Source organism: Aquarana catesbeiana, linkage group LG01, assembly GCF_042186555.1.
Source record: "Aquarana catesbeiana isolate 2022-GZ linkage group LG01, ASM4218655v1, whole genome shotgun sequence".
In the NCBI taxonomy this organism is placed as follows: domain Eukaryota; kingdom Metazoa; phylum Chordata; class Amphibia; order Anura; family Ranidae; genus Aquarana; species Aquarana catesbeiana.
This window is the reverse complement of record NC_133324.1, coordinates 969,026,780-969,052,684: the sequence shown is the minus strand read 5'-3', so window position 1 is coordinate 969,052,684 and position 25,905 is coordinate 969,026,780. Positions and strand designations below refer to the sequence as shown.

The 25,905-nt window shown below is 43.8% G+C and overlaps 2 protein-coding genes across 7 annotated transcripts in view; one reads left to right on the top strand and one right to left on the bottom strand.

The window, feature by feature from the left end:
• LOC141122459 (receptor-type tyrosine-protein phosphatase alpha-like) overlaps positions 1 to 25,905 on the bottom strand; it is a gene marked incomplete in the record, with an annotated part of 620,682 nt that overhangs the window by 243,278 nt on the left and 351,499 nt on the right.
• LOC141122387 (receptor-type tyrosine-protein phosphatase mu-like) overlaps positions 1 to 25,905 on the top strand; it is an 86,538-nt gene that overhangs the window by 16,683 nt on the left and 43,950 nt on the right. For all 6 annotated transcript variants that reach the window (XR_012240623.1, XM_073611972.1, XM_073611970.1 and 3 more), the window contains exons 2-6: positions 328 to 504; positions 5,109 to 5,378; positions 8,706 to 8,803; positions 14,287 to 14,476; positions 21,046 to 21,127. Coding sequence is in view for 5 of the 6 variants with exons in the window: in XM_073611972.1 (XP_073468073.1) it covers positions 328 to 504; positions 5,109 to 5,378; positions 8,706 to 8,803; positions 14,287 to 14,476; positions 21,046 to 21,127 (817 nt within the window). In the remaining variant the exon portion in view is untranslated. The remainder of the gene's footprint in view (positions 1 to 327; positions 505 to 5,108; positions 5,379 to 8,705; positions 8,804 to 14,286; positions 14,477 to 21,045; positions 21,128 to 25,905) is intronic.

Genomic DNA, 25,905 nt, shown 5'->3' with positions numbered 1-25,905 from the left:
CCTCCCACTCTTAGCACAATTTTGCCACACCCATAATTTATCACTGCACACTTCATCTAACTATTTTCTGGGTGCCCCAGCCTGAACCCCCCAGGAGAAGATAATGATATGAGGTCCTGTGTATTGACCCACCTCCTCCATCCCCCCACCCCCACCCTCCTACATAACCTTTTATGAAGCATCGGAGAGAACAAAGGGGAATACTATAGATTGGTTTTGGTAGAAGAACATGTCCAGGATAGATGAAAAGATCAACAGGAAATTGTCTTTTTTCACATTGTTCCCCAAATCTCTCCGATGTAATTCATTCTTCTAATCACTTTACAGATCGGTGTAAGAATCCGGATGGGAGAATACTGACAATGTATCCAAAGAAGATATTTTATAATATTGGAGATACAGTGACAGTAAATTGTCCAACTGGATATCAGCCAAATCCATCCTCTGTACGATGTGTGAAGATCGGATCCTCCATTGGGTGGAATAATCCTCCACAATGTATCGGTGAGTAGTAAACTTCAATATACAAACCGCAGGAACCCAGAGCAACCAATCAGCAGTCACCTCTCTTTATTTATTGGTCCGATCATTCTAAATTGATGTAAAATAAAACCTGATTGGTGCATTGCTCTACACACATTACTGATGAGCCAAACTGCCCTGGATTTGGTTCAAGAAGAGTTCTAAATAGTTCAGATGCCGAATCTCATTGTGATCAATGGAAGTCTAATCTGTAAAATGAAAAATACCCGTTTTCTGAGCTAATAGGAAAGAGGATGTCAAAAAATAGCCTGGGGGGTGGGGGGGAGGGGCACTGCCCTGGAGAACATGGGGAGATCAGGCTTTTATTCTCAGATATTGCATTATGTTTCTTTACCGGAACCTTCTATCATCTCTATATACTATATAAGATATTCATTTATGAATTTTTGAATTTAGAATTTTTTTCTTTTGGTGTATGATCGGGGACAGGATCCACTTTTAGAGTGTTTTTATACCAATGCAAAAATGTTTTAAATAACATTCCATTCAGCCAGGAGCGGTGATTTATAAATGTTAGGGTGAAACAATTATAAATGTCCAATTACTTTAAATAACATGGGGGGCGGGGGAGGGGAGGTCCTGTGAAGGGACATCTCTGTGATGTACAGAAAGTGCAGCAGAACTGACATTTACAAAGGGAAAGGAATTTAAAATTGCCGGCAAATGACATTTCATTGGCAGCTTATTTGTTGACATCTTTCTGTCCTCCTTTAATCCTTATTATCACAGGAAATAATGTTACATTTTTATATCACTGACTCTGATGGAGGTTTCTCTGTGTTGGTTTTATTGGTCAGACCAATTCTATATATATTACATGTACACATTTATTATATACATATAAAGGTTTGATTTCTTCCACAGCACTATGTGCTCATCCAATAATACCAAACATGAATATTATCTCTGTAGACAAGAAGTATTATAATAAAAATGAAGAGATAACAGTACGGTGTCAGTCTGGATATTATCCGTCATCATCCACAATGAGATGTGAGAACCCCCGCTCCTCCCGGGAGTGGACTCCTCCCACTATTACCTGTATAGATGAGTACTATTGATCACTTTAATGTTAATTCAAGTCAATTTAACTTGATTTACTAAAGAAAACTAGGTTGTGCACTTTGCTAGGGAATTTTCACTTTGCCTAATGAATTGCTGGCTGCTATTATCCAATCAAGTTGAAGCAAAAATACTGCATTTTTCTTGCACGTGATTGGTTCGTCTTTGCAAACTGGATTTTCAACACATTCCCCAAGCTAAGAGAAAATTCTCCTGCAAAGTGAACAACCTTTTTTCATTTAGTAAATCAACCCCACATTGTTTTGCATGGAAATTTGGCGTTTTATATTGTAGGCCTGTAATTTTTAGGAAAAACTCACTTAAACCTGAAAATACAGAGAGCTTGTAACAAAGAAAACTGAGAAAATAAAAAGAATTGCTCAGTCTGTATCATCTTCAATGTGTTCACCCTTTCCCCTTGAATGATAGCAGACCACATGCACTCATCACTGTCTGGCAAAGCACATTGTCTCCTTATTGATGAGGATAAGGGCCTCTTCCCTACAACCCTGACTGGTGGTTGGGGGGTCTGCAGATTCCCCCTCATCCCATGTACACACCTCTTCCTTCACACAGTACAGACCTCTCCCCCCATCAGTAGGAGGACAATAGCAGTGAGGGGGGGGGGGAGGTCTCAGGGAGTGTCATATGACATCAGAACCAAAGAGATGCTTAGGGGGGCTTCCTCTACTCTGTACAGCCGCTGTGCCTGAGATCTGAACCAGCCGGCAGCTTCAGTGCAGACGACAAATCCCTGAACTGCACTGCTGGGTGGCCGAGGACAACTTTTTTCCCAGGAACAGACCCTTCAAAACAGGAAATGGAGATGAATGGTAACCAAATACTTGGAGATTTAGGAAATATGAGCAAATCCAAAATCACATCAGTCACACCATGTTACTAGTGAAAACCTGAAATCTAAATCCAAGAGCAGAAAAGTAATATATTACAGCTTACCAGTCATTAGATGTGGTGGCTGCATTTGTTTTCTTTTTTCTGTGGATGCAGGACAGTGGATGCAGGTATTCTGTGGATGCAGGACAGTGGATGCAGGTATTCTGTGGATGCAGGACAGTGGATGCAGGTATGCTGTGGATGCAGGACAGCGTTACTGGAGCTACACAGGTTGGAAGCAGAAGACTGGAGCCGAGTCAGACAAGCCAGGTCATACACGGAGGATCAGTCTATCATAAACAGCAGGCAAAGAATAGACAGAGTTCAGGCCGGGTTTGGCAACAGCAAATCAGACAGACAGGCAGAAATTATCAGGGTCAAGGCAAGACAAAAGTCTGCACTGGAGATAGCAGCGTGGTCAGAAAGTCAAATACTGGATCAGATACAGGCACAGGATCAGAGCACAGGGTAAAGCTGCAGATCAGACAGCAGCTGCTGTCTTTAAATTGGCCATTTGGCCCCAGCATTAATGGCTAATGTACGCACATATTTTCGCGCATATGCCTGCGCCTGTTGTCGCTAATGTTTCCGCGCATGCGCATATGCCTGGCAAGACAGGCATCTGCAAATGCACGTCTGCACATGCCATGTCCCTGACATGGCCGTTATAGTCTGCCTTTGTAGGGTTCGTGGGGTTTTTACCTCTGTATTTACCTAATTTTCTGTGTAGAATTTTTAGACAAGGAGTGCGCACATGTGCACCTCTAAACTAGGAAGTACACGGTGACGTACTGGTGCACCGCGGTACCTGGGACTGCTGTCCATCAGCATTAAATATACTGCTGGCAGTCAGAAAGAGATTATTTTTAGTTGAACAGAGCATGGTATAGCAGTGAAATCACACCTCCAGATCACACATTGGTCTTCCTAGTTACTTTCCACCTCCAGGACACACAAGACAGTATTTTCCCAGTAAGATCCTACACCCAGCACACATTGGTCTTTCTCCTACTGTGTGCGATCTTATCTCCAGTACACACAGATAGGTCTTTCCTCAGTGACTGCTCACTGTGTACTCCAATCCGCCATAGAATTGTCCATGTGTTCCCAGTAGACATTTCCTTATACAAGAACAAAGAAAAAAACTGCGCTAAACCCTCAAATCATGTGTTAGGGTATATATGAAAGGACACCAAATTAATTGTGAATATGGATCCTACATAAATTGAATAGCACACAAATCAATGATAAACAATCAATATTAAATACTAAAAATCACAAAAGTGTCCAAAACACAAAATGGTGAAACATAAACGAAAAGTCCCAGAACCAAAAAGGAAATCTTCTAAGAAGATGGGAAGAGTCCCCAATTAACTCTTCATAGGGATCAGTGTCTGAAAGTGGAAAGTGAAAATGACACCCCTTGCAGTGATCCTCCACCTTTAAAAATACAAGCTTACCAGATAGTAAGCTCAACAAGCTCGTAGATAAACCAAGGGCCAGATACCCAGCAAGTATTGGAACATCAATCTGTTAATATAGCAGATGATAGGCAACCCAGGTATATACAGGACCTTGTATCCTAGCATCCAAACAGCATCAGGACCTCACTCAGGCAATATGCCGCGGACGTGCATGGGGAGGGAGGGGGTTACCACAACCCAAGTCACCTGTGGAGGGTGGAGAGTAGAAATTTTCAGATGATGAGTGTAGAGTCGGAAATGCTCCCACTTATAGAAATAGCACCACTTTGAGAAAGAGCCCCAGCAGCAAATTGCCTGTCATCTGCTATGTTAACAGAGGGATGTTCCAATACTTGCTGGATATCTGGCCCTTGGTTTATCTATGAGCTTGTTGAGCTTACTCAGTTCACACTGTAGTGATGTCAGACATTGCATGTGATTCTCACCGCACTGCTGTGCAGATCACAAGCGATGTCTGTGCGATCCAAATTCAGCCATACAGATTGTATGGCTGAATTTGCATTGCGTTTGGACCAAAATAGTACAGGACCCTTTACTTTGGTCCGCATTGGATTAGGATTGCATTGGGTGTTCACACCCATACGATCCGATTCCTGTCCGAATTCACAGTTCGCACTGCAATCTGCGAACCGATCTGGGGGTGTCACTAACTTTGTATTGACACCCCCAGCGGTTCGCAGAGGGCAGTGTGATCCGCTGGTGATTCAGGTGAAATGTGGGAACCCGCACTGGATTCACAACATCCCACCAGTGTGACCCGAGCCGAATGTCCACTTAAAAAAGCAGAGGCATTGTATGTTACAATCGTACTGATCTTTGTTAAAAGAATAAATGCTCTGTACATATATGAAGTAGAGAGATGTGCTTTACAGATGTGCATTGTGCTCCTCTGGTTTCAGTAGCTCTTAAAATAAAGAGGGTTGTAAAAAGAAGCCAGGAGGAGAGTCCAGTCATGTGACTTCGGTAGGCTCTCCTCCAATCACAATTTTTTTTTTTTTGTAAGTTTTATGAATGGGCTGCAAAATACAGATTGAGAAGTATTGCTGAATATAATGGAGAGCGGAGATCTTCTCTCTATTATAAATCATCTCTGAGAGTTTCATGTCTCCATCTTGTCTTTGTCAGGAGTCACAATGGAGGATCGGAGAGTCACCTCATCCAGTATCAGCGGCCGGATCTCCTGTACTCCTCAATGTCCCGGTATCTGGAGATTTACTGTGCAATGCTGTGCTGAGCCATATAATTATATATCATGTAAAACTTCATATGATAAAAGTGTGACATTCACCGATCTCCAGCCGTCCACTAAGTATAGAATATACACCAGACTGTCTACACATTGGGGACAATCCCCGGGGATTGTGGAGGTCATATATATCAGGACGGAGGACTCAGGTGAGAGAATGTTCTGTTCTTATACAAGTATTGTCTGTTCTGATATCAGTAAACACCGCACAGAATCCTCAGCCCGTCATTTATTATTTGTATTACAGGAAACCTGTACTGAGGGGAATACAGAGGCTGCCATTTCCTTCTGAAAATACTAATTTCCTGGCTGTCTCTGGATTTATTTTCTGAAATGACTGACCACCAGGAATAAGCATGCAGATGGGGTGTTCTGATCCGGGTTACATGCTCAGTCTGGGACCACAGAAGCCAACCTGACAGCCAGGTGATGGGTATTTCATAGGGAGAGGTCAGGAATGGCAGCCTATATATTTATCTAATGACAAATTTCCTTTATCAATTAATCTGTGCTTCCCATCAACCAACAATCACATTCACATCCTACATTATGCTGTATATACAAACTATACAGAATTGGTATAAGAAATGCCATTTGAAAAAGTCTATTCGACGAAACATGTCTTGGGCATGGTTACACGGCATTCCATCGCACTGACATTAGATGCCGCTGTCTGAGGAGGACTACACCGATCGGACGGCTGGGCCTTAGAAGGTTGGGTGAGAGATACACCAGTTTACACTTCAGGTCCGCTGTGACCGCGGTGCACCGTTGGATCACTGATCCTGTTGCTTGCTGTGCTTGCTGTGGATTTCTTTTTAAAGGCCTTTATGTTTCAGTTTAAAAGTGAGTGTAACCATTGAAGTGTGTTTGAAGTGATTTTAATAAATCTGTCAAAATGGTATCACGCTATGTGGAGCACTTTATTCATTTTTTTCACATATGGAGCTGGCTTGATTGGAGTCACGGTTCATCACATGCAACCCAGCTGTGGTTCAATTGCTGTTTTGCCAAACACGAGAGTGGGAGGCTATACAATCTGGTGAGTGCGCTCTTCAGAGGGAGTGGTGACACTATCACGGTGGTGTGGTGGAAGAGTAGAAGAAGATTTTTCACAAGAAGATTGAAAAACAACTGTTGAACTTGATTATTCATTTCTTGTAATTTATTATTTATAGTGACACTTTTCACTGGGTGTTAAGGAAATTTCTTTTCATGATAAAATTAATATTTTTCATGACACTATTATTATTATTTTTATGCATAAGTAGAGGGTCGTAGGCGTTATACTGCTCTGACCCATTATTTTACACAATTTATATTAGCGCCGCTATCTCTATCTGTACACGTGTGAGAGGTATAGTTTTGGGATTTTGATCAGTCTATGTATTTATTTAAGTGGCAGCTTTTTTTCACTGTACACTGTGGATGTACACATATTTTGTATTCATTTACACATCTTTTATATAGCTTTGCACTTTTCTTTGGCGCAGTGGAGTAAGAGAGATTCAGGGGCGGTTTATTTGTATATCTCTTGCTACAAACCATTATAAGAAATGTTGCCATGTCCTCCCATCCACCAATCAGATCCAGCTGAAAATGACAGCCTGAGTCTGATTGGTGGCTGTGAGAAAATAAAGACTCTTCATAACAGAAGCAATAAGGAAAGATTACAGAAGGGAATACAACACATAGAAGGTTGTGGTAATTAGAATATGATGGAGGTGTACTGGATAAAGCCACAGACACCAATTTCTCAGCAGCATGTGCAAAGTGATTGTCATCCCAAATACCACCCATGTTCTTCACTAAAGGTGTACCAATTCATTTCCAGCCCTTGTTCCTTCAGTTTTTTACCTGTGTTGGAATGCCTGGCACCGAACCTGGGTGCTTCCACCAAACAGTTCCTCCTTCTCTCCAAACCCTTCCAGCAGACAGAGAGCTAATACCGGCCCTTTTACCCCAAGCATCGTACACAGACAAGATGTTGAGGTTAAACCAAAGGAACTACTGTTTATTGAACAGAAATACAGCTTTCAAAGTAAGACCCCAAAACATCACACAATGGTTATTGTGGTTATGTTGATGGGGACAAGGGCCTCATGCCCACAACCCTTGCCCGGTGGTTGTGGGGGTCTGCGAGGGGGGGCTTATCAGAAACTGGAAGCCCCCTTTAACAAATGGACCCCCAGATCCCGGCCTCCCCCCCCATGTAAATTGGTAACTCCCATGGAGGCGGAGCTGTTGCGGCTTTTTTTTTTTCTTTTTTCGTTTCTTAGAGCGGCAGTTTTTTTCAATGAGTTTTATCTATATTGCCGAGACCCAATAATACATTACAGCCGCGATCAGTTTTAAATGACTTTTTTCCTTTGGAAATGTCATTTTGCTGTGGTATTGTTCTAAACATGGGAAAAATGCGCCACTTTACAGGCATACTATAGTCACCCCCCCCCATACACAATATTTAAAGGAATATTTCATTTTTATTGTTTCACTTTAAGCATTAAAAAAAATCACAGTTCAAAAAAATGTCAGTTTTTTAAAACTTTTTTTTCCATTGATACATGTCCCCTGGGGCAGGACTAACTTGCATATAAGTCTATAAAATTAGAACTTTTGATTTTTCACATTCATGTCCCATAGATTTTAACAGGGTTTGCATGTTCATCCAAATTTTTTGCCTGTTCGCAAGTTCTGCCGCAAACCGAACCGGGGGGTGTTTGGCTCATCCTCACTCCTGCCTAGAATTTGTTAAAAACAGTTGAATGATCCCAGAGGTTTCATGGCTACTTGCATTCCAAGGAAGGTATTGAGTAGCCATGAGACCTCTGGGATCATCCAACAGTTTTTAACAAATTCTGATCAGGAGATCTCTCATATACCTTACGTTTATGAAATTAAATATTAGGTGAAATATACGCTTTTGATATTTAAGATGTTAAATATATTCCTCTAGAGCAAACCAAACCCATGAAGACCACAACTGTGTGGGTCAAAACGTGTCGGGCACCATTACAACAGACATTCTGACATGTGATGCTGTGTATGACCCTGTGTTTGCATATTGTGGAATGGTATTGTTATCCCCTAACCAGAGCTAATTTTTTAATAGCAACATGCTTTTGACTTAATATTCTTCTAAATAAAGAATCCATTTTTAATTCCTTTTGATTTTGTTTACATTGCTGCTTAAAAACTCCTTGGGGGAACCTTTCCATATTGTTTGTTTTCAGGGTGTGCAGCCCCAATATCTCTCCTATATGTGTCTTCCCCATGCACAATAAAGTTTTTTTGGAAAAAGACAAAAAAAAACCCACAAAAAAACAAAAACACAATCAGACAAATGACCTTCTCTGTATAATATCTCCATATTCCAGCTCTGTAGATGAGTACAGGGGGATCGGACGCTCTGACCTCTGTGTGTATGGACAGTTTACTCTGATTGGAATCTGTAACATTTATTATTTTCCATCCAGTGCCTGGTAAAATTGAAATAATGAAAGTTCCATCAATGGAAGATAACACAATTAGATGGAGTCTGTCTGAGGAATGGGGAAAAATCACCGGATTCCAGGTAAGATAATCCTACATTTTGTATATTTTAGTCTCAATGCCATGAAATTTGGAAGAGAACAGCTGATGGACTTTAGCGGTACCAGAAGGACAATGAAAATCCAATAGATAAAATATTGTCTTTATTACAAATGTTAAAATTGTTTAACCACTTCAGTCCCGGAAGGTTTTCCTGCTGAATGACCGGGCCATTTTTTGCGATTCGGCACTGTGTCGCTTTAACTGACAATTGCGCGGTCGTGCGACGTTGTACCCAAACAAAATTGAAGTCCTTTTTTCCCCGCAAATAGAGCTTTCTTTTGGTGGTATTTGATCACCTCTGTTGTTTTGTTTTTTTGCGCTATAAACAAAAAAAGAGCGACAATTTTGAAAAAAACACAATATTTTGTACTTTTTGCTATAATAAATATCCCCAATTTTTTTTAAAAAAAAGCTCATTTTTTCCTCAGTTTAGGCCGATATGTATTCTTCTACATATTTTTGGTAATAAAAATGGCAATAAGCGTATATTGATTGGTTTGCGCAAAAGTTATAGCGTCTACAAACTATGGGAAAGATTTATGGCATTTTTATGGCATTTTTATTATTATTTTTTTTTTATTAGTAATGGCGGCGATCTGCAATTTTTATCAGGACTGCGACATTAAGGGGGACAGATCGGACAACTTTGACACATTTTTGGGACCATGAACAAGGGGGGGGGCCCAAATAGGACTTTAAATGAGGCAGTAGACAGATTGGGGTAAGATAAAAAATGTGTGTTCAAGTTTATTGTGCAAAAAAAATCCTGGTATATAACATATGTGATGGGTTAGGTGTGCATGCGCACAGGACATAGTCTACATAAATACATGTGTATACAGACAGTTATCATAATGTCTAACCATAAATAGCTGTTACAAATATAATGTACAAAATAATACATATATATACTGGGAAGCACAAAACACATGATGTAGAAGATGAGTGTAAGAAATATATATAGTAAGATGGTTTTGATGGTTTTATACCTTACCTTGTAATTTCAGAAATCCTGTAGCATCCGCCCCTGAAGAAGTGTATTCACAGAAACGCGTCGGGCACCATGGATGCAGCCACTGGGCTTTAAATAGTATTTTACCTTGATTAACTTTTTTGATGCATCTTACTATATATATTTCTTACACTCATCTTCTACATCATGTGTTTTGTGCTTCCCAGTATATGCATTATTTTGTACATTATATTTGTAACAGCTATTTATGGTTAGACATTATGATGACTGTCTGTATACACATGTATGTATGTAGGCTATGTCCTGTGCGCATGCACACGTAACCCTTCACATGTGTTATATACCAGGATTTTTTTTGCACAATAAACTTGAACACACATTTTTTATCTTACCCCAATCTGTCTACTGCCTCATTTAAAGTCCCATTTGCCCCCCCCCCTTTTTTCTTGCACTCGGGATGGAGGCACAGCCCCATGCCTCACTTAAAGTCCCAAACCTTTCCATTGTATCATTTTTGGGACCATAGACAATTATACAGCGATGAGTAGCGGTAGGAATAAAAAAAAGAAATATGTAAAAAAAAGTGAAAAAAGAGGCTATCTGGAAAGACTAGTCTCTCACTTGTAGAGGCTTTTAACAATAAATGTTGTGTGTTTCACAACTGTAAAAGTGAAAAAATGTGTTATGCCACTTAAAGTCGCACACAAAAAACAAGTGTTTAGTGTTACGAGTGATTGTAATATATTACAGGCAGGAGTGCAAAACGGTGTAAGGTGCAATAAACTGCGAAGTGTCAACAAATAAAGGTGACTAGTAAACATGGACTTACAATAAAGCATACAGATATAAAACCCCTTGGTGGATCTTATGTAAATTACAATGTTGTAACAACTAAAACAAGTTGAACAGTAAATGTGAGTCCCAAAAGTGGTAATAATGAAACGGGATGTAATGAAGAGGCAACTTCTGTATAAGTCAAACAGTCTCTGGGGTGGATGTATTCAATGGTGGATGTACACCCAGGAGTGCCTTCACCATCAAAGGGAAAAGGGGAGAAAGAGGTACTCTTACCAGGAGCGATGGACCCAGCTCACCATATGGTGGTGGGTCAATAAGGTATGGAAACAGAGACCAGAAGCCGAGCTCTCAAGATGGGCTGCACGATAACCTCTCCAGTAGGCAGATGATCATCAAGGACGCCAATAAGGGAGATGAATGGAAGATTGCAACGCCAAACAGGTATCAGCTTACTGGGAGCTTCTCCTCCGGGTAGGATGTGTGGTATTAAAAGCATGTAGGGGAAAAAAAAATCTCCACATGGTGTAAATTCGTATGGTAGGATTTATTGGCAGCAAAAAAGGTGTTTCTAGACTCGAAACCTTCTGGATATACCTCATGGCTATAAACCTCATGGACTAAATGTAGATTGGGATATCAATGCCTTCATAAACAAGGCTTGATCCCCCATAATCATACTGTATCAAAACATCAGCATAATACACATATCAAATTGATTTTGGAGTTCCCATATAAAAATATAAAAAAGGGGGGGAGCCTTCATGGTTTCTTGCCTTGGGGCCCTGAAGGTTCTAGTTACACCTCTGTATTGGGCCACGTTAGGCAGGAATTAGGAATTGGGGCAGGACTTCCATGATAGGAAGATTCATGCCCCTCTTTTCCCACATGACTATTGGAACTGTGTCTGTGACTCAAAGAGGGCTGGAATGGACACACATGATCTCTAATCAGTCCATTAAGGGTGCACAGGCGCCGCCCCCTCTCTCCAGCCACCCCTGAATCTATGAGGATGGATAGATTCATGCATTCATAGCATGAATCTATCCATGGCCACCACCACCACCCCCTATTCATGCGTCCGGCCCCTTTTCAGGCACCGGGCGCCTGAATTACAGCAGCGGGGGTGTTTTTGAAGCATCTGATTAGAGCCATAGGCTCTAATAGGTGTCAAAAAAGGTGAATTCGGAGCGCAAAGCATTGTGCTCACAGTCCACCTAGGTGTGTTAGAAAAGCAAATGAATATTTGCTTTTCTAACACTGTACCACCTCTCCACCAATCAGGTAGCGCGGGTCTGATAGCCGTCACCTGATTTGCCTGAAAGGACCGACACCTATCAGGAGGAGGGGAAGAGATGCATGGAGGACACAGGAGCCGCTGCCTGACTCGCTGCAAGGTCCCCCAGCTCGCCGCCATCACCCGCTGCCTGACCCGCCACTGAAATAGGGTAAGATGGCGAGCATTTGATGGGCACAGTGGCCTCATTTGATGGGCACAGTGGCTCCAATTGAAGGGCATAGTGACAGCATTTGATGGGGCACAGTGGCTGCATTTGATAGCACAATGGCCGCATTTGATGACAGAGTGGCTGCATTTGATTGGCACAGTGGCGGCAATTGATGGCACAGTGGCGGCATTTGATGGGCACAGTGGCGGCAATTGATGGCACAGTGGCTGCGTTTGATGGGCATAGTAGCGGCATTTGATGGCACAGTGGCAGAATTTGATGGGGCACAGTGGCAGAATTTGATGGGGCACAGTGGCGGTGTTTGATGGGCACAGTGGCCAAAAATTTAAATAAGAAAATTTAAAAGTTTAAATACGAAATTTAAAGGAATATTTCACTTTTATTGTTTGACTTTAAGCAATTATTAAAATCACTGCTCCCGAAAAAAACGGCCGTTTTTAAACCTTTTTTTGCATTGATCCATGTCCCCTGGGGCAGGACCCGGGTCCCCAAACACTTTTTATGACAATAACTTGCATATTAACCTTTAAAATTAGCACTTTTGATTTCTCCCATAGACTTTTAAAGGGTGTTCCGCGGCTTTCGAATTTGCCGCGAACACCCCAAATTGTTCGGCGAACTGGCGAACAGCCGATGTTCGAGTCGAACTCATGTTCGATCCGAACATAAAGCCCATCCCTATTTATCATTCATCGCCTAGTACAGTTTTTCTTATATACATGAAGGCCTCTCTGAATGTATACATGTACAGTATACACGTATATGCTTTCGAGTACTACCATCAGTATGTGCTCTTCTACCTATGATGTTTTCTGATGTAGTGTGCTTCAATGAGTAAAGACTATTTGCAACAGTAAAGGAGGACTATTCCCTCGAGCCTATACCATCCATCCAGTCCACTACTTATAAACAGACCAGACTCGGTTCCATAAGGCTCTGAGGAAGCGGAAAAATCCTTGAAACACATCAGCCGATTATTCCATCTCACCATCCCATGAGATAAGGAGTTTTGTTTTATGACCTCTTAGAGGAATTTGGTTATGTTATGCAAGATACCAAATGTGAGCACTCTGCCTACTTCTGTTTTGTAATGAAACACTAGAGGCCCCCGAAGGGGAGCATTGGCTGGAAATGGGTTTGGAGGTGTTATTTACGTGATGTCACGCTATTGCTTGTAGAGGCACAGCTCCTGACCTCTTCCTCCAGCTCACTCTTGCTTGTAGACCCCAGCTGAATCAGTGTGTGAATATCTGACCACTCTCAGATGGTCTGTTACAGGCAGGAACCTGAGGCCTTTTGTAGTGTAGTAGAAAATACAGTAAAACAGCCTGCAGATTTCCTCCTGTAGCTACTGATCCCAGCACCACCTCTTCAGGCACTGCCAACACACCTGGCTGCAGCTGCCCCTTTCAATAGCCCACCAGGCTAGCTTCTCCCCCACAGTCCTCCAGACTGACACTCACCAGCCCACCTGGCTACCCTCTTAGGAGTTCTCCCAGTAGTGCTGACTTGCTACTGCTGTCCTCTCTCCTTGCTCCCATGCCTCCAGGAAGGGCTTCCTCCATGTGTTATGGCAATATCCTTCCAGCACCTGAGCCCCAGCCCAGGGTCACCCCCCCAGACTAGGGGGCACCCTTGAGGGCCACCAACAGCCTCCTCAGCACTCCATCTTCCACCCGACTGCCCCTGCTGGCATGACTAATGACTATTTATGAGGTGGCCTGCCCCATGCTAGCCCTTTACTGAGAATTGGCTTTGTTCCTCATAAATATTCTAAACAGCTCCTCCTAACAGTGGGAGGCACCTGAGAGGCTGTTAGGATGAGTCATCCAGCCCTGAGTCACTGAACCCTGACCCAGTTTCACAGCTCAGGTTTAGCTCTGAGCTGAACTAAATTTTCCTACACTAACCAACCTAGCACACACTAGAGGGTGCTACACACTACTGCTAATTTAACTCTTGGCAACCTGTGGAGGAAGCCTGGTTGAGAAGGACTGCTTAGGGTAACCCATGATGTTTTACAAACCCAGTGTCAAAGACGCACCCTGTATTAAATATAACCAACATCTAAAACATATTTAAATGTAAACATGAAACATAAACATTTATAGGTTTCATTTCAGCTGACTAAAGAATCTAATTTCTTATTTATTCTGTTTCCTCTATGAACATAAAATAAGTCACATAAGTCACATAAGATATAACCCATGAAATGATTCCTTGTAGATGAATATCTCAGCCTGGAGGGATTACAATGTGTCCTTTGCTGTGGATGAATCTCTCCAGTTCCCACCCAATGTGACAGAATATAAAATCCCCCTCCAGTATGGGACCAACTACACCATCACCCTCCGAGGATTCACATCAGGAGGGGCCGGGGAGGTCACAACCCAGAACATTGAGACTGATATTGGAGGTGAGTACATTGGCAGACATGGGAAATGGAAGCTATTAGGTAGAAACGTTATTATTTACAGTATATATATGAAGCAGCAGGATGTTTGATCTCCTGTCACTATACAAGGTTCACCTCTGACACCAATCTGCTGCAGAGACTTGATAATCAGCTATAGGGTATAGGCGCCATGGACAGTCACATTTATTCGCCTTTAAAGAGTTAGCCGTCCCCTGCACCCAGTCAATATCTGGATTTTTGAAGTCCCCCATTATGATGATGTTGCCCTGCCTCGTTGCCATTTCAAACTGTGATAGGAGGCCCAACTCCTCCTCATCCTGCAGAATAGGGGACCTCATACCCCCACTATTAATTTCTCGCTTGTCTCTTCCCTTAGAAGCACCACCCACAGGGACTCCACCTCCCCCCTTTTGCTATTTGCAATACCGTCCCTTGTACTCACTAACAAATCGTTTTGGATATACAGGCAAACCGGTCCTTCTCTTCTACTCTCCCTGTCCCTTCAGTACAAGGAATACCCCTGGATAGATGCTGACCAATCATGTGAGCTGTCAAACCAAGTTTCTGATATACCTACAAAGTCGAAATCTTTCTTGTGTAACAGCAGTTCCAACTCCTCCATTTTGTTGGCTAGGCTCCTGACATTTGTGAACATTCCTTATTAGTTTTCTTGAGGCTGTGATTATGTATTGCCAACCCACTTTCCAGGATTTACAGTAGGTATTATATTGCCACTAGTGCCTCCATTATTACCCTCTGAACCCTTCCCCCGCCGCCTAGTTAAAAAGCTTCTCCAACTTTTTGGCTATTTTCTCCCCAAACAGAGCGGCAACCTCCCCATTTAAGTGCAGTAACCTACTGAGAAGTCAGCCCTGTTCTCCAGGAACCCGAAACCCTCCTTCCTACACCAATTCCCCAGCCACTTATTAACTTCCCTGAGTTCCTGCTGCCTCTCTGCTGTGGCTCAAGGCACAGGTAGTATCTCTGAGAATATCACCGTGGAGGTCCTTCTCTTCAATGTAGCTCCTAAGTCCCTGAAATCCATTTTTTTGGACACTTCATCTTCCTCTAACTTTGTCATTGGTACCAACGTGTACCATGAGAACTGGGTCCTCCCCAGCCCCACCCAATAATCTGTCCATCTGAACTGGAATGTGCCAAACCCGAGCGCCTGTAGACAACATACCATTCGGCAATCACCGTCTTTGTGACAGATTGCCCGTCTGTTCTCCTGACAACTGAGTCCCCTACCACCAGAATCTGCCTTGCCTTCATTATTGAACAGCTACAGTGATCTTAGTCAATTCAAACTGTTAATAAACCTCAAACCTGAATATTTAAGAAAGTAAAAGTAATGTTTTGGCGTTCTTAGAAGAATATGTATATGTGCACAATTATTGAGCAACTAATAGTGTGCAGAATTATTATGCAACTAAATAAAAAATTAAAATTTACCCATCTCACTTATTTATTATTTTCATCTTATAAAGTGAGTATAATAAACAAACAATTTAAAATTTACAAATAAACATTTCTGACATTTCACAAAAAATAAAATCAGTGACCAATATAGCCCCCCTTCTTTTCAATAACAGTTATAAGCCTTCCATTCATGGAGTCTGTAAGTTTCTTGATTTGTTGACGGTTAACTTTTTGTGCAGCAGCAACCACAGCCTCCCAGACACTGTTCAGAGAGGTGTACTGTTTTCCTTCACTGTAAGGGCCCACAAGTTGTTAATAGGGTTTAGGTCAGGTGAGGAAGGGGGCCATGTCATTATTCTTTCATCTTTAAGGCCTTTACTGGCTAGCCATGCAGTGGAGTACTTCGATGCATGCGATGGAGCATTGTCTTACATAAATATCATGGTCTTCTTGAAAGATGTAGACTTTTTCCTGTACCACTGCTTGAAGAAAGTGTCTTCTAAAAACTGGCAGTAGGTTTGGGAGTTGAATTTGAGTCCATCCTCAACCCGAAAAGGTCCAACTAGCTCATCTTTAATAAAACCAGCCCATACCAGTAGCCCACCTCCACTTTGCTGGCGTCTGAATGAAAGTGGAGCTCTGTGCCTGTTACTGATCCAGCCATAGGCCCATTCATCTAGTCCATCAAGAGTCACTCTCATCTCATCAGTCCACAAAACTTTTGAAAAATCTGTCTTCAGATATTTCTTGGCCCAGTCTTGACATTTCAACTTCTGTGTCTTGTTCAGGGGTGGTCGAGTTTCAGCCTCCGTTACCTTGGCCATGTCTCTAAGCACCGAACAACTTGTACTTATGGACGCTCCAGGTAGGTTGCAGTCCTGGAATATGACAGCACTGGAGGATAAAGGGTTCCTGGTAGCTTAATGTTTGATTCTATTCAAATCTTTTGGAGTTAATTTGCATATTTTTTTCTCAACACATTTCTTGCGACCCTGTTGACTACTTGAAAGAAAATGTTTGATGGTTCTGCGATCACACCCCAATATCTTAGCAATTTCAAGAGTGCTGCATCCCTCTGAAAGACTTTTCAGTCAGTTAAATCTATTTTTTGGTCCATTTTGCCTGAGGAAAAGAAGTTGCCAAATAACTTTGCACACCTCTATATAGGGTGTTGATCTCCTTAACCACTTGTCGCTCGTCCACCGTCAAATGACGGAGAAGCAGTGCGGCTCTCATTCTGGGTGGACATCATATGACGGTGCACCAGTTCTGCTGCTCTCACGCGCCTGCGGGGGTGTTCAGCACAATGATTGCGGCCGCACCGTGTCGCTAGGACACAGCACGACCCCGATCTCTGTAAAGAGCCGCTGATGCGCCTCTTTAACCATGTGATTGGCTGTGTTGAAGTTAAAGTGCTTAAATAGGTGTAAAGCCAGGGATAGGCAACAAGGCTGTGGTGAACAATTTCCAACTTACAGACCTTAGTGAAGGACACCAAGGTACAGTTTAACTGAAAACCATCAAAAAACACTCTGTCTACTCTCTGGCATATTTCTACAAGCACAAATTATGCAAACATGGATCCCCCTTTAGAGCAGGGTCCCCATAGATCCCCCTTTAGAGCAGAGTCCCCATAGATCCCCCTTTTGAGCAGGGTCCCCATAGATCCCCTTTAGAGCAGGTCAGGGTTCCCCTAGATCCCCTTTAGAGCAGGGCCCCCATATATCCCCCTTTAGAGCAGGGCCCCCATAGATCCCCCTTTAGAACAGGGCCCCCATAGATCCCCCTTTAGAGCAGGGCCCCCATAGATCCACCTTTAGAGAAGGGTCCCCATAGATCCCCCTTTAGAGCAGGTTCCACGTAGATTCCCCATAGATCCCTCTTTAGAGCAGGGTCCCCATAGATCCCCCTTTAGAGCAGGCCAGGGTCCCCATAGATTCCCCTTTAGAGCAGGCCAGGGTCCCCATAGACCCCCTTACATTATGATCCGATTATTCTAGTGGAGCTATAGAAATAGTACACATACACGACTCATGAGGAACCTGGGGGGCCTGGGCACTGAGACTAGGCATGTGCAGGTTTGGAGGAGGAAGTTCCATTCTCTTCCTCTGAAGGTCAGGGCCTGGGGAGGGGCAAGCACCTGATTGGTTGATAGGATGCCGGCGGTCCTATCAACCAGCGAGCAGTGGCGGGCAGTGGCGGCTGGTGAAGTTTTGGGATGGGGGGGCGCCAGACCCCGCCCTTCCTTTTTGACCCCTCCCACTTGGCAAAAATGGGCGTGGTTTCAGTGAAATAGTGGGCGTGGCTCTAAGGTGGTGTGGTTAGCGTCTGAGATGAACGAGGGATGGAGGGAGAGGGAGAGTGAGAGAGGGACAGCAGGCCCAGATCCTACACAACAATAGAAATATGTGTATTCTAGAAAGTTTAACAATCAGCAGATAAAGATACTCCAAACACCTGGTGTTAGCACTTTATTCATCCCGGCACCATGGTTGTTATGGTGTCAGGATGATTGAAGCGCATTATTTCTATTATTACATTGTAATATAAAATTAAATCATTCAACTCACTATAATGCAGAATCAGTGGCAGCCTTGAGCAGGTCACTAGCCACGTCGTCTACAACCAGATGCCATCAGGCGTCCCCAGCGGAGTCCGTCCTTACATCAGGTGCCCCCAGCGGAGTCCCTCCTTACATGCAGCCTGTGTCACATCAAATCTGTCCCCCCCCAAATGCAGCCTCTGTCCCCCCCAAATGCAGCCTCTGCCCCCCCCAAATGCAGCCTCTGTCCCCCCCAATGCAGCCTCTGTCTCCCCCAAATGCAGCCTCTGCCCCCCCCAAATACAGCCTCTGCCCCCCCCAAATACAGCCTCTGCCCCCCCAAATGCACCATGCCTGTGTCCCATTAAATGCAGCATGCCTGTGTCCCATTAAATGCAGCATGCCTGTGTCCCATTAAATGCAGCCTCTGCCCCCCCAAATGCAGCCTCTGCCCCCCCCCAAATGCAGCATGTCTATGTCCCATTAAATGCAACCTCTGTCCCCCCCAAATGCAGCCTCTGTCCCCCCAAATGCAGCATGCCTGTGTCCCATTAAATGCAGCCTCTGCCCCCCCCCCCAAATGCAGCCTCTGTCCCCCCCAAAAAAATTCAGCATGCCTGTGTCCCATTAAATGCAGCATGCCAGTGTCCCATTAAATGTAGCCTCTGTCCCCCCCAAAAGCAGCCTCTGCCCCCTCCCCCAAATACAGCCTCTGTCCCCCTCCCCAAATGTAGCCTCTGCCCCCCCAAATGCAGCCTGCCTGTGTACCATTAAATGCAGCCTCTGTCACTTCAAACCCCCCGTCCTGTTTTCCGCACAGCGGTACTTACCTTGCTGTCTCCTCTCCTGCGGTGTCTCCTTCATACTGGCAGTGGCGATGGAGCAGCATACTTCCTGTTTCCTCTCTCGGGCGCAATGGGAGAAAGAAACAGGAAGTGACATCTAACTCAGGTTAGATGTCAATCAAATATGAAGCGCCGAGTAGCTTCCGCACGGCGCCTGTAGTATATATTACTATGGCCAGGCGGAAGCTACTGGGCGCTTAAGAAAACACCGCAAGGTGGGCTAAACGCCCGCAAATGCAGTGCCACGTCTGAAATCTTGTGATTGCATAGACGTGGTGCTTCCCATAAGTGCACTGTGTCCGGCGTCGCACTGTGTCCGGCGTTGCACTGTGTCCGGCGTCCGAACACAGTGCACTTAAGCACCTTTTTTTTCAGGGCCAGTAATAATTTTTTTTTTGTGGCTGCCTGGAGGGGGGGGGGGGGGCGGCGCCCAGGCGCCCCCTATGGACGGTCCGCCACTGGTGGCGGGGGAGGTGGATCAGTGGGTGTTGTGACTGTCAGAAAGCATATTCTTCTGTCCTACTTCTCTGACCAACTCCCCGAGGCCAAATGCAAAATAGGCAGAATGGCAGCCAAGAACCCTGCAAGGACCGCTCACGGACACCAGTGTCCATGTATGGACACCTTGCCGATCCCTGTGTGAATCTATGCAGATAGTGGCTTGAATATGGATGCGCTACAGCCTATCCCAGGGAGGCAGACTCTGAAGGTGGGCTGGGAGAAAGTATTTATTCTTGGAGCATACAGAGCTCTGGGTCTTGTCCAGACTGAGAAGAGCGGTCTACCACAGATTGGTCTGGTATCACTGGAGGATATCTCTTAGAAGATTGGAGGTGGCATCCATCTGTTATTGGGCCTTGTAAATACAGACATTGTTGGATCTTGGGTATCTTGTGCTCTAGCTACCCCTCTGGTGCCTAGTATGATCAGTTGTGGGTCTATTTAAAGGGGACTCCGGCTGGTGTTCTTTCCAGCTCTGTCCAGATATTGTCCACCAGGAATAGGGATTTTCCTTTACTAGTTCTGAGTCCTCAGTGTACACAGTTCATATTCTTGGAGTATTCCACCATTACCTTCATCCCTATTCAAATTCTCCAAAAATAAAAAAACACCCCCTATGCTCATCCTTGAATAAATGAGTGAAAGTTTTGTGTGCTCCTGGCTGTGGAAAATACTGTGTGCTTGACTGCTGGGCTGAAGTTGGGAGGACCCGGGCAAAAATACCAGTGGATCCGTTGGGAGTAAGCGCTAAACAGAGAATACAGATACATCATACAGTACACACTATTATAGAGCAGAGTAAAAAAAAGCCAATGCAACAGTATAGAAAGCACTGCCTGTATACATTTACAATCCAGGAGGACACCATTGAAAATTAGAAGATTTTGATCACCTGACATCACTAAAAAAATATTGAAGAGAAGTAATCCAATGGGTGGAGCTGTCTCCAGTTGAACATGTTCAGATGTTCAGCAGCCGGATGGGAATATTGGAGAAGTGATGATCCAGTGATCCCAGCTGGGAAATGATTCCTCAAGAATCCATCAAACTCCATTTCCATTCAATGGAATGCAGGGACGCAAAGGAGGTCTCTCAGTTTACTCTTATTTAATTGGGATTTTTTTTTTTTAGATAATTTATATAATTCACAAAGTATGATCCTCTTATAAACTCATTATACAGATGCTATTTTCATATTTCCATATCATGGTCAGACAATGTTACCTAAATACAGTATATTCCTGAATTTTTCTTTTCAGATCCTCCTCTTCACATGGAGAAGACAATAAGTGATGTCACTTTATGGCTCCACCCAGTTCTCAGTCTGAACGGGCCAATCAGGTAAGAAATTGCTTACAATTGCTTAATGTGTTTCTGTAACTACAGAGTCAGAAGGGTCAAAATAAGTCCAACCTGTAAAAGAAATTGATCTATGCTTGCCATTCTGATGTGTTGAAATTGCTGCTTTGCTGCTCCTCGACTGCTGGAGGCATTCAATACAAAATACTGTAAGTACATAACCTCTTCTTGTGTGAGAGGATGTAATGACTAAGAGGTGAGGGTCACAAGACCACCATGTCCCCCACCCAAAGCATTGCTACATTTGGAGGTACTGCTGATATAAACGTAATAAGACTTTCTATGTAGTTACCATTTTGTGTAAATAAAATGTGACTGGGGTATGCAAAGTTGCATCTATTCCCAAGTTAATCAGCAAATGTGTTCCCTAGCTCTTGCTATCTTTGACCTTTTTTGATGTTCTGTAAAGCCTCTTGTGGAATTTGATGCTCAGAAGCTATCCCATACCTGGTTGGAGGCAGGGACAATGAGAGGGCACCCTTTACACCTATGGTTCAGACACCTCTGGTGTGTAGCACAGGAAACAAAAGGGAACAGTGTGGCATGGATGCCAGGGGTGCAGTCCACAAAAGCTTCCTCCTGTAGACAGGTTTGAATGTAAGGGCTTATGCAGACTAAAAGGGAAGTCACTGGGAACAGGTAGACAAGAAGGCATCTGGCTTGGGCACTGGAACCCACATCAGGTTGAAACCAAGGTCTGAGCAGGCAGTGGTGGGTAGCCAATGAGGCAGAAAGCAGGCGGGGTAGCATGTAAAGTCAAGTTTAGGAGGCAAGCCAAGGTCACACCAGAAGATCAGCAGAGATGAGCTATGATCAGGAAATAGTTAAGGTACAACCAGGAAGCAGCAGAGACAGGTTGTGGTCTGGATCTAGCTAAGGTTAAACTAGGAATTAGCAGAGACAGGTTGTGGTTAGGAATTAGCCAAGGTCAATTCAGGAATCAGTCAAAACACGCCATGGTCAGGAATTAGACAAGGTCAAATCAGGGAATCAGTAGAGACAAGCTGTGATCAGGAACTAGCTGAGGTCAAACCTCATGTCATGGTCAGGAACTAACCCAGATAGATAGCAGAGAGGCAGAAGAGTGGCAAGTCCACGGGCAGGCTGGGTCAACAATAGGGAAGCAGATTTCAGGAACAGGTTTAGGATTCAAGTTGAAGATAACAGCTGAGGACTATCCATCAACTTCCTAACTCAACTTTGTTCCTTAAATAGGTCAAAATTGGAATAATAAAACATAAAGTAAAAGGAAAAAACCGCGCTAAAGAAAATTGTGTAAAAACTTATAGCTGCACGAATAGAACACCAATATCTGTGAAAAATAGGTCAAAATAAAAGAAAAAACGTGCGCTCATAATCAGTATAAGAACTCATATTGAAACAATCTCAATCTGTGCAAGAAATTCAAAGAAATAAAAGTGCAAAACGGATCTTAATGAAACAATCCAAATCCCTACAATTCAAATAAAACGAACATACATCAAAATAATGTCAATAAATGCTATATAGTGAGAGAATGTGCAGATGTACTTAAAACATATATCATTACACTCCTTAAAGTTTCCCACACTAAATAAGTGATAAAATAAAACAGTCCTCAAATAAGGAACTTTTCAGCTGTAAAAAAGAAAAAGGTAGTCCATAGGATGAACGACAGAAGGAAAAGTCCCATAGACGAAAAGCCGCTTCACAAAAGCAGAGGGAAACATCCACGTTCCAACAGGTCAGACGCTACACAAATACATGGGGAGGGAGGGGTTATGAAGACAAAAGCTCTCATAGAATCCCACAATTGTGAGCTTTTGAGAGCTTTTGTCTTCATACCCCCTCCCTCCCCATGTATTTGTGTAGCGTCTGACCTGTTGGAACGTGGATAAGGAATGCATGCCAGTGTGTCTCTACGCACATACATCCACTCTGCATGACCTTGTAAATTAGCACACCTGGCTGCCTTGTTCTGCACATTGACAGACGCGCACACAGTTTCTTGATGTCATCTGTACAGGGACTTTCATTTTCACATTACCAGCCAGTCAATCTGTTGAAGCAAATCCAGCATCCTGTGGGAATTGCACTCATTAACTACTTTGAGCCACTTAGCACCAGGAAACTGTGGGCCTCGTTCTGCTTGCCTGCCCTTTATCTCCCCCTCCCCTTCCCATATGCTTGCTGTGGAAAAAAAACTTTGAAGGGTGGCCAGAAGGGTAAGAGATTGTCAAGAATAGTACTCTGGGACATGTAGTCCCATGAAGGGGTGGCCATGCAGTGTAAAGCAGGAGATAAACTACAGCTCCCAAAAACCCACAGGACAGTGGGGAGGGGTGGAGGGACTCAAACTATACTGCCGGGAAGGTCCAGGGCAGTTGGCACTGGGACGAAGGAAAGTTCCTAGGCCAGAGGAGGGCCTGTGTCCTGAGCCATCACTTCCCAAGGGCAGTGTGTCGTTACACTATTCACCTTGTCACAGAGCCACAGCTAGATGGAGGAAAAGAAAAAGTGGCTATCCTTCACCAACCACCATGCTGTCTGCCAGGATTCAGGAAGAGACTGAAGAGAGGCCCATTCTGCTTCTACTACCAATGTTGTGTTGCAGGGTTGGTGAGAGGGTTGTCAACCTGCTATCTACACTGTTTGGCAGGAACTGAGTATCCTGGGACAGGTTAACTGCCACACTCCATACAGATACACTTTGTCCCTTTGCATACCACCTGCAGTAGGACTGCATGTTAGACTCTGATTCAAGATATCACTGCCTCTGTGAACTGCCTTTATAACTGACTTGCTTAGCTTTTACTCCTTTTATCTACCTTACAACTGAACCAAAGACCAGATCAGCCTACGGCATGCCATGACTGAATGCCGGTTTTAAAGACACTCTTCAAGTGCAGCAATTCTTAAAATAGGACCCCAACTGTAGCCAGCAGAAGAGACAACTCAAGGACTGCCCTTGGTTTATTTAATCTACCCCTATATAATTTTCTGTTTGCTCATTTAGGGTCACTAGGTCTGGAACAATATCCTTCAGGCAGCCTTAGGCCTAGCATAGCCACTCTTGTGCACAAGGGCAGCGTAGCTCTGGGGGTTTCGACATATCTGTTCCTTTAACTGATCCCTGCTGCACTCTAGGAGCAGTGTTACTGTTTAAGCTGACCTGAGCTGACCTGAGCTGGTAGAACTTTAGGTCATGGGGTGTTGTTAGCTGCTTGACACTTTAACTGAACTCTGCTAGTTATCTCTACCAATTAATGCTTTCTATGGTTGCTCTATTGTTACATTGTTTGACCACTAAGAGGTATCAATATACCAACTTTGCTTTCTTTTACTGATCTGGTGTCTATCCTTTAACATTTGTATTATTGTGGAAAACTCACTTTTTGCATGCAGCCAGGTGTGTTAGAGAGGCCAGGGTTAAAAAAGAAAGGTTGAGGCCAACATTAGGGGACCCATCTAAAACAGCAACTCTAAAACAGCTGAGTCATCTTCTAGAAAGGTCCTTCCTTCAGTTCTTCCTTTGGGGAGAGGAAGAGTCAGTTTTTCTTTCTGTTCTCTCTTAGGGAAGAGATGATTCCAAAGAGAAAGGTTGAGTGCCTGGTCTCCTCAGCAAGGAAGCCGACAAACTCAGGACCTTTTCTCCTCCTCTTCTAGGGGCGCTCTAGGAAGCAGTGGCAGGGGCACCATGCTAAGGGTCTTGAATTGTGGTGGAGACTTCTTATACTGCAGAGATGGAGCCGGGCCTTGAGTGTACTGTCTCACTTTATAGTCTGAGTGCCTGGAGGCCATGCAGGCCTAAACCATGCTATGGTAGAATCAGAACTGGAACAGAGACACCTTCTATCTTGTAGCTGCATTGCTCTGGTGGAAACAGAGGCACCTGGATGCTCAGGCCTACCCAGTGACTGCTAACTGATAGAGCTCCTTTTGATTCTGTTTGATATTCTATCTTCTCCTATCCTACACTGCTTCTACTAGAGTGTAATGCCGCGGACACATGGTCGGACTTTTCGTCTACAAAAGTCCGACGGACACCGACGGACTAAAGCTGACTGACAATCCGATCGTGTGTGGGCTTCCCCGGACCTTCAGCGGACTTTCAGCTGACCTTTCCAGCCTCAAATCTGACGGACTTTAGATTTGAAACATGCTTCAAATCTTTACGTCGTAACTACGCCGGACCCAGAAATCCACTCGTCTGTGTGCTAGTCCGACGGACAAAAACCCACGCTAGGGCAGCTATTGGCTACTTGCTATCAACTTCCTTATTTTAGTCCGGTGTACGTCATCACGTACGAATCCGTTGGAATTTTGTGTGATCGTATGTAGGCAAGTCCGTTCGTAAGAAAGTCTGCCGCAAGTCCGCCAAAAGTCTGACAAAAGTCTGACAAAAGTCCGTCGAAAGTCTATCGGACAGGCTGTCGGACTTTTGTAGCCGAAAAGTCCGACCGTGTGTACGCGACATAAGTATGATATAACCTGGAACAAGGTATTCCTCCACCTAGAAGGGCTTTGCCAGCCCAAGATCCTTCTGGGTGTAGGCACTAAAGAGTCATAATCTTTGTGAATTGTGTATTGTGGTGTGTTGGCAGCCCATTCAAATATAAATATATAAATGGGCTTCTTTAACACAATTTGTGTTAATATGCAAAAAAACACACGTTAAAATGAATGGTGTAAGTCACAAAAAAATCCCTGGACAGGTTTGAAGGGGCCTAATGCCCCATACACACGGTCGGATTTTCCGACGGAAAATGTGTGATAGGACC